At 28.8% G+C, this 9792-nt stretch overlaps 1 protein-coding gene across 1 annotated transcript; it reads right to left on the minus strand.

Annotated features, from left to right (window-relative positions):
- Positions 1–368: 368 nt before the first annotated feature.
- LOC133798212 (peroxidase P7-like) lies at positions 369–2632 on the minus strand. Its single transcript, XM_062236431.1, has 4 exons — positions 2379–2632; positions 2098–2289; positions 1834–1999; positions 369–1682 (listed from the first exon to the last, which is right to left on the minus strand). The coding sequence occupies exons 1-4, from the start codon at positions 2589–2591 to the stop codon at positions 1294–1296; spliced, it is 960 nt and encodes a 319-aa protein (XP_062092415.1). The 5' UTR covers positions 2592–2632; the 3' UTR covers positions 369–1293.
- Positions 2633–9792: the final 7160 nt, after the last annotated feature.

Below are 9792 nucleotides of genomic sequence, written 5' to 3' on the forward strand. Positions count from 1 at the left end.
ATCCAATGGATGATTGGATCGGTTCGGTTCCATCCATTGGATGCATCCATTGGTTATCCGTTGGATAAGATCGGATCCATTCGATCTTTTAAAACCTTTATTTAGGCTGATTTTTTTTAAAAAAAAAAATATTATTTCAATTATAAAAACACTAATTACTCATCCAAATAATAAAAATATTTAATTGTAATGATTTAGAAGTTTACAACACAAATCTAATATAAAATTAAAAACATAAGTCTTAATAATTTGTAGGAATCCAACATAAAATTACAATAATACATTATAATTAAATAAAAAAGTTTAGTACATCAAATATAATATATGTAAACAGTAAATGTAATAAAATATAATATATTTTAACTTAAAAAAAAATATATAATATATTTTTTATCTGAATATTAATTGGATGGTATTGGATCATTATTGGATTGGATCGGTCGGTTGGATCCATTGAATTTACATGTCATCCAAGAACCGACCGATCCAATATTGGATTTTTAAAAATGTCATCCGATCCAATCCAATCATGATTGGATATCCAATTTTTAGCCGTCGGTTGACATTGGATCAGTCGGTTTGTTATTGGATCGGATCGTTTCTGCACAACCCTAGTGCGAACCAACTTCTTCCTTCAACACTATTATTTTTGTAGTTATCATAAGATTCATAACAAGTACTCATACGAAAACATTAAATTAACAATTTATCACATGGGTAATAATGAATTACATATATAGATTTATTATTTTAGTGCAAATGTGTTAATTTTATATTTTAGGAATTTTTGTCAAAAAAAAGCCCAGCCAGATTGTAACTCGAATTTAGAAAAATGGAACAAAAACTTTGGTGCTCGGATTTGTACCGACTAATGTTTCTCTACGTGTACGTCTAGATAAATTTTATTATCATTTTTTGACACAAGAAGAAATCAATGATTGAATCTTAATTTATGCACCTGGATAATGGGAGAAGTGCCTCTAACAAGTTCCCAAGGAAATGGTTCTTTCCATGCCAAAGTCTTGTGCTACTGCAAATAATAATAATCCAATATAAATAGTGCAATAATGCATTCGGCTAATTGCGTTCTTTAAAACAGTTCGGCCACACGGTTAAATTTCCTGTGTTTATAGATATGAGCTGATTATGTAGCAGGGACGAGCATCTATATATAAACCAAACGTTATTACACACAATGCATTTGATTGAATATGCTTACATTACCTCTCCCCAAACGTATTTCATACTCCTTATTTGAACTAAGGGAATTTAATTTTCACCTCCTCTCCTCCTCTAGTTGACTTTTCTGCAATTAATTCTGACTTCGCCTTGGCTTCCCGTAAGAGGACTGATGTTTCCCATTTTGATCATACCCTTAGCGAAGGCCTTCAAGAATGCCTCATTGTTGTTTGCGTATCTTTCAACCAGAGAATCAACAGAAGTTCCATTGAAGAGAGCCTGGTCTGAATGTAGAAGACCCTTCTTTTTCAACAAGTTCTTGAAGTATAGGTTATCGAAATGAGTTGGAGTTTGGAGGTCAAGGTCTGCGAGGTTGTCATCATTCCCACTTGTTGGACAATTTCTCTGCAACGACCTGGCGAACGAGGCGTCGATGGTGTTTGTGTCGTTGTAGATGCGTGCCCGGAATGATGTGCATCTAGCCAGGCCAATGGTGTGCGAACCTGCCATCCAAATCCATCAAATAACTTTCCCATTTCACAATCTTGGGGCCAATGATCAAGATCTTGGTTTGAAAGGCTTAAATATGATTTTGATGTTATCAGAAAGTGTCCTTGCATTATTTATTAAGGAGAATTGTTGAAGTCCAAATACCTGAGAGAGCTACTAAGTTCTTTAAGGAAAGCCCTTGTGCAGAGAAACTTGATATAAGACGACTTATGTTCGAAGTTGGTGCGGGAATAGACGTGTTTGCAAGGCTCCTGCTAGCAGTGGTAGAGTCTCTTCTTCCCAACCTAACTTTCCAAGACCGGCCTCCTAGCTGCAAATAAGATTATAACCATGTAAACTAGCCAAGTAACGACATGAACACATGTTTTTGCCTTTTATATTTGTAGAAAGGATAACAGATGGGCTTACATGGACAACAGAATCACGGGCAGCAATGGCTAGAATATCAGCACAAGACACTACTCCCGGGCAGGCTTTCTCTAACTTGGTCTTAATGTGGTCGACCACTTCGAACCCTCTGACAGAGTTGTTGTTGGGAGCTGCTGTTTTCTCTCCCACGAAGTTGGCCGTATCATCTAACAAAATAGACCCGTCACAGCCCTGAAAACAAAAGCTCATCCCTATTAAGTACTAGTCATGTTTGTACACCCAAAGGAGAAAAATGTAGGTTAAGATCGAGCTGAACTCACATTGACAAAACAGTCATGGAAATGGAGTCGGAGTAAGGAAGCACCGACACGTGTTTCGTTTTCTATGGCGGCTGCTACTTCGGCCTCGACAATGGACAATGCTTGAGGACATGTCTTGGAGTAGTGCTTTGGAGTGAGCTTGCCATCAGCACCAAAAAATGCAGTGGCAACAATCATAATAATTAGCAGATCAAGGGAGTTGAAAGAACCCATGTAATTACACTTGCACACTTTACAACCAGAGCAAAATGGCTTGGGGGCCATTACAAAGGCCATTTATAATTTTTTTTTGGGAATTTACTTTTTTGGTAAGCTATGTTTTTGTAAATTATTATTTTGGTACCCTCTGTTTTCAATAATGCTCATATGGTACTTTGTATTTTAAAATCGTACATATTTGGTACCCTAAACTCAGATTTGATAGATAAAATTTTGTCAATATGATCAAACTGTCATCAATTATATGTAATTATGTAATTAAATTTAAATTTGTAACTTACATAATTGACAGCAGTTTGATTAAATTGATAAAATTTTATTAATTAAATTTGAGTTTAGGGTACCAAATATGTACGATTTTAAAATACAGGGTACCATATGAGCATTATTAAAATCAGAGGATACTAAAATGATACTTTGCAAAAACACAAGGTACCAAATGGTTACCTACCATTTTTTTTAATTATATTTTACATGTATATTTTTCTTAAGGATTATACTTTTTGACTTTATATTTTGTCTCATTACTTGTTTGGATCATATGTTTTGACAAATTATTTTTTGGACCATATGTTTTGTAAAATAGTTAAAATAGAACCCTAAACTCAATTTTGATGAAGAAAAAATTGAATATAATAACAACACAGTTTTTAAGCAGAATGATTTTATTTTTGTTCTAAATTGTTAGATTGGTAAATTATTTGTGATTTTAGTTGAGAAAACATTGACCAAAATCGTATTTAGGGTTCTATTTTAACCATTTTACAAAACATAAGGTCCAAAAAGTAATTTGTCAAAACACAGCGTCCAAACAAGTAATAGAAAAAAACATCCTTTTTTTAATTTAGGACACTGCCACCTTTTGACCTCTATCCTCTGTCCATCACTATATATATATATATATATATATAAATATATATATATTAGGTAAAGGTCTTGAATTAATTTTATTTAGAGAGTTTATTAATTATTTTTATTAAATTTTTATGATTGTCGTATAAAAAAATAACATAAATATATTAAATTTTTTTTTTTAAAAAGCATTGTTTATGTTTTTTTTTAAATCATACGATAACCTTTAAATCACAAACTATATTATTTAAGGTACAAAATATTCACGACACTATTTAAATCACACTTCAATGATTGGAGAAAAAAATTATTTATTCTTGATAGAACATAAATGCTATTTTAATTTATTATTTAGTTACACAGTCATATTATTTGTACACACACGATAAGATATATATTTATTATGTATTATATGTTATTGTTATAATAATATTTTATAACATTTGAATTTGTATTAATATAATTATTAAATATTTAGTTTTGTATTAATATTATTATTATAATAATATTTTATATTAATATAATTAAGAAATATCTAATTATATTTTATAATATTTAAATTTATATTAATATAATTAATAAATATTTATCTTTAATTAATTTAAAAAATATATATTATGTTAAATATTTAGAATATTATGTTAAAAGTTAACAAAAAAAATCCATTTAAAACAAAATATTTAAAATATGAAAATTTCTTTTATTACACTTTTTATATCAAAGATGGACACTTCTTTTGTCCCACACTTGCTTTTAAGGGACTAAATCTTTCATAGATTTTTAACCATTAAATTAAGCTATAAAGATTGTCAGCCATTGTTTTTAACCATCAGATCAATTTATTTTGTTAAAATACCACACTACCCTTTTGGTGGGGTCTGTTACTCTTTATCATTCAATTGCTTAAAAAATAAAATAAAAGCAATCTTTCGTCTCTCTTCTCCCCTCCCTTCCAACATTCGTGCATGCCCTTCCATCTCACTTCAAAAGAACATTTTTGCCTTCCCATCTCAATCCTTATTGGCATGGCTGGTGTAACCTAAATAATGCAACTCTAACTCAGCGGACCCAGTCGATTCACTACTCCACCCAACTTCCTAGTCGACTCTAACTCTAAATCTCCCTTTCCTGTTGTGCTCGTTGCCATGAGCCACAAGGCAACATTTATATTCCATTCTCTCTTTCTGTTTCCAACTCCATGTTATTTTCTTTACTAACATTAATAATTTCTTCAAGTGAATGGAACTCTATTTATTTATAAGTTAATTTTTTGAAGAGCATAATCATACAAGTAGAGGGTTTGATCTTAATACGTGTATATATAATGCTAGTTTTGTTATTGAATATGTATACATGGTCAATAGAAGAAATATATTTTAGGAAAAATTTGAGTTTTTAGTTTGTGCAAAGTATATTGTTTAATCAAATGTCTTATTGGAGTTTTCCCATATAATTCATCATATCTGAGGTTGATTATTTAATAAAAATATCTCAAATAAAATCCCTGCATCAAGACTTAGAGATTGAATTTGGAAGTTGAAAATTTGTGGATGATTTGAAGAACTCTTTCCCTAACTATGAAGGATTTGTCCATCTATGTCAGGGAGACGAATATAGAGTTGTCACAGTAATGTTACAATATATGTTGTATTATTGATAAGCTTCCATATGTTCAGTATTATGAAGGTGCTGGATGCATATTTCCCCTCGCCAAGGAAATGAGTGAAGCTAAAATAAATTTGTTTCTGATTGGAGAGAATTATGTTGATGAACTTATCACTTTATAGTTATTTTTCATGCATTTGGAGTTATTAATAATTCTGAACTTCCATTTTTTTATTACTGAAATGTGTCATCAGAATTGTGTGAAGAGCTTACAATAATTGCTCATGGATTAAAGGAAGCTTGGATATCATACTAGGTGATTTCTTTGTAGATATTGTTTTCGTTTTATTCTTGTTAATACTTCACTCTCTTTTACACAAATTTTGGTCTGGTTCTCAATATATTTATGATAATGGATTTGTTTGCAGTCAGTAATAGCTCACATGTATTTGTATCAACTACTCTTTTCCAAATTATCTTTATTTTTAACAAGAAGTTATAGAAAAGTTGAGATGATTTGAGATTGTTGGTAATTAATTAGGCTGTGTTTGGTAAAATTTTTGTTTTTGAATTTTTTAAACACAAAAGTAGAAATATTATTTTTATTTTTGTTTTTTATTTTTAAAAAATAAAAATATATTTGATAACTATTTTTGTTTTTAAAAATAAAAAATAATAAATTCGTTTGATAACTTTTATTTTTATGTTTTGTTTATCAATATAAAATAAGGTGGTGATTTAAAGAAGAGGAAAAAAAAAAACTAAAAGTTGAAAACAATTTAAAAAAAATTTAAAAGTGAAAATTTTATATTTTCAAAATTTAATAAATTTTTTTTAAAATTTAAAAAAATTAAGAAATAAAAATAGTGTTACAAAAACTATTTTGTGCTTGATTATCAAATTTTTAATTAATTAAATAAAAAACTGTTTTTTTAATAGTTACCAAACAACACCTTAGCTTTTGGTAGTATTGAAGGAAAAAATGTCATACATACATGGTAGGGACTTTAATTGTTGATCTCACACAATATGTGCATCGATAGTGACTTGGTCTCAAATAATATAAATGATAGAGATTGATATTGCTAAAAAAATGTGGCTTATCTATAGAACATTATTGTGAACTTTAATTGATCAATACAACTTATTTATGAGACTTTCATTTAAAATTTTGAATTTAATTTAATTTGTTATTCCAAATTTTAATTAACTAAAATTTGTAGCTGAATTAGAAAATTAATCTTAATTAAAATTGACTAAGTTTCTAATAAATTAAAATTCTTTCTAAATTCAAATCAATCAATCACATATTCTATTTCTACTAAAAAATAGTTGATTCATAATTCAACCAATTATGTTTTCAGAAACATATTTTTCACACACTAAATTTAGATTCTTATTAATCACTTTTTTAAAAAAATTTCTAATCGTGAACCAATCGGGTTTTAAATAACTTTAATTATTTTGCTCTTTTTTTTCAGTTGAGTTTATTACCCATGATTGATGATTCATATATTCAAACAAAATTTTGACAAATAATTAGTTTTTTTTTATTATTATTCTTATATTCTTTACTAACTAGTTTTAATATAATATAAAATAGTAAGAAAAGTTTTAAATGAATAAAAAAAATTATACAAAAATATTTGTTTTCGAAATTATATTTTTATTATTTACGTTTTAATTTTAAACTTTAAATTTTAATTTTTAATTTGAGAATTGAAGTGACACATTTAAAAATAATTTAATTTAATCTAAATTGATAGGTTTTTATTATTTAGGTCAAAAGCCTACAATCGGCATCACTTCGATGTGGTAGCTTATGACAACCTTAATTAACTATAGAGTATTTTGGACTTAATCAACGGCCGGAGTAACACCCATGGTGTTATAAGATCAATAATCACACTTATAAATAGTGTTCTTGTTGACTTTAATGGTCAAAAGGTCCCGATCAGTATCAATTGACACAATCGCACCCCAATTTAGTAGTTAATGGAAACCTTAACTATTTATGGGGCATTTTGGATCTAATCAACTGTCGGATTGCCACCTACAATGTTCCAAGATAAGCAATCGCACTAACAAAGAGTGTTCATGTTGACTTAAGTGGTTAAAATGCTCCGATCAACGTCAATCGCCACTGATCTCACCTGAGGTAGTAGTTTATGGAAACCCTGATAATTATAAGGTATTTCCCTAATCAATAGTCATATGCTCCAATATCAACAATCACACATAAAAAGTATGTCCCTGCTGGCTTTAATGGTCAAAAGTCTTGGATTGGTATTGACCGACGCCCATCTCTCCCCAAAGTAGTTTTTATGGAAATCTTGGGCAATTATGTGGTATTTCAAACCTAATCAATTGTTAGATTTTCAACTACTATGAAAATATGTTATCACCGTGATTTTATTATGCAATTAACGTACAAATTAACCAGTACTATACTATCGACAATGACTATGTTTCGTAAAAAAAATATATCAATCACAAGAAAACTACAACTAATTAATGTTAAACATTCAACCATCTAATTTTTCAAATATATTAGCAAAAATAAATAATGTTAAACATTCTGCTATCTAATTAATTTGATGGTCAAATACAATGGCAAAAATAATTAATGCTAAACATTATTCTACTATTTTTTTAAGAAAAAAAACATCTATTTTTTTGTCCATAAACATCTAATTTATCTTATTGTCAAATACATTGGCAAAATTAATTAATGCCAAACATTCTACCATTTATGAAGCTTTTTTGTTTAAGAAAAATATCTGATTAACCTTATTTTCAAATACATTGGCAAAAATAATAATTGTTAAATATTCTACCAGCTATAAAAGTTTTTTTTTAAATACCGCTTAAGAATTAGAAAACACAGTTCTAATAACCCATTAACAATAAAATATATTCTCAAATAATTCAATCATTGCAAAACTAAAAAAAATAAAAACAAAATTGATATTCAAAGTATTTTATCTGAGATTTATCAGATTAAACAAGGTTACAAGATGCTTTGTCTGTTAGAAATTTATTGGGGTCACAATTGTATATATAAAATGTGTGTTGGGTCATCAAATAAAATAAGTCAAATTTATGTGGTATATTTTGGAATAAAGTTTATGACTTAAGTGTATGTTTGTCATGATTTTAATATGTGGATACCAATTAGACAATTTCTGATTTGATGAGGGACCAAATTAGAAATAGTTAATAAATATTACTAACTCCTTTGGCAGTTGGTAATATAATGGGTAATGGTCCCCATTTTTGCATCGTATCGTATTTTTTTTCAGAACCCTGAATCCCCATCATCAGGAAAATAAGGCTTCAAAGGTTTTGATGCAAAATTGGAAGATCATACCATTTTTCAAGCGATTCAATGGACTCCGGTACGCTTCCGCTAACCTTTGGCTATTTATTGTTTGATTCTCTTGAATTAATTAGGGCTAAATTCAGATTACAGTATTCTAACATTTGGTACCAGAGCATCCCTGAATTAATTTTTGAAAATGATAGTATTGATCTTCCATAAAATTTATTTTTGCAATCCTTTATATATATATATATATTTTATTAGTTCATATGCGATTTTGCTAATCTTGAATATATATATATATAAGTAATATATACAGTCTGCCGATTACTGTGTATATGTATGAATATGTATTACCTGCCGATTACAATCTGTCGATTACATGCCCTATATGTATGAATTTTTTTTTATTTGCAATCCTTTAAGACGACGGCAGGTATTGTCAAGTGGTTTTTTTTTTTTTTTTTTTTTTGGATTACTTATATATATATACATGTATGAAAGTAATTTCATAAAAAAAAAAACAATCATTGGTTCCATTGATACTGTAATGCGATTGCTTATATTTGAGTAGAATTTGATACAGTAAGCATTTTTTTTTATATACGAGGAATTGCTTATATACAGTTTATTAATTTTGAAATAATATAGGAACAATTTAATTCAAATTTTGGTTTTAGAATTTATTAAGGATATTTAATATTTAGTTAAATTAATTGAAACAAAATATCACCAAAGTGATCTCTTTTGTGTAAATTAATTTAATAAAAATATTAAGATAATTGTGTGTATGTAATTCATGTGTTTATTAACTGACCCAAAGGTAAGTTAATATTTGACAGAGTTTCATACATACATATGGTGATAAATGTGTGACAATTATAATGTATTTTTGTGTGAATAATATGTTAGTCCAAAGATTGCATATTATTTGGCATAATTTATTGTCAATGTTTGATCGCTATAACAAGAGTACCGCTTACAATTAATATTATTGTCCAAAGACTTGATATTAATGATGTGTTTGGTATCTTGAGATGGGATTAACCATAATTTGAATTTATTGTTTTATTTGGATTCTTATATGAGCATGTTATTTATGTAATTGTACTGTTCTATTTTCAGTTGTTGCTACTGTATCTGCTAATCTTAATTCAGTGCCGGTCCTTAATGGTAGTAACTTTAAGGACTGGAAGGAGAACATTTTTATTGTTCTTGGCTGCATGGATCTTGACCTTGCATTAAGGATGGATCGACCTGCTTCTCTTACAGATGCTAGTACCTCCGAGCAAAGGAGGATTTATGAGAAGTGGGATCGTTCAAACCGCATGAGTCTTATGATCATCAAGCGCGGCATACCTGAGGCTTTTAGGGGTGCGGTGTCCGAGGAGGTCACCGATGCCACAACTTTCCTTG

Source organism: Humulus lupulus, chromosome 8 (assembly GCF_963169125.1).
Source record: "Humulus lupulus chromosome 8, drHumLupu1.1, whole genome shotgun sequence".
Classification (NCBI taxonomy): domain Eukaryota; kingdom Viridiplantae; phylum Streptophyta; class Magnoliopsida; order Rosales; family Cannabaceae; genus Humulus; species Humulus lupulus.

Excerpts from the sequence above, each read along its gene's own strand:
- LOC133798212 (XM_062236431.1), bottom strand. The coding sequence starts at position 2,591 with ATGGGTTCTTTCAACTCCCTTGATCTGCTAATTATTATGATTGTTGCC. Across the intron at positions 2,000-2,097 it reads CCCGTGATTCTGTTGTCCAT|CTAGGAGGCCGGTCTTGGAA; the intron begins GTAAGCCCATCT and ends TCTTATTTGCAG. Across the intron at positions 1,683-1,833 it reads GAACTTAGTAGCTCTCTCAG|GTTCGCACACCATTGGCCTG; the intron begins GTATTTGGACTT and ends TTTGGATGGCAG.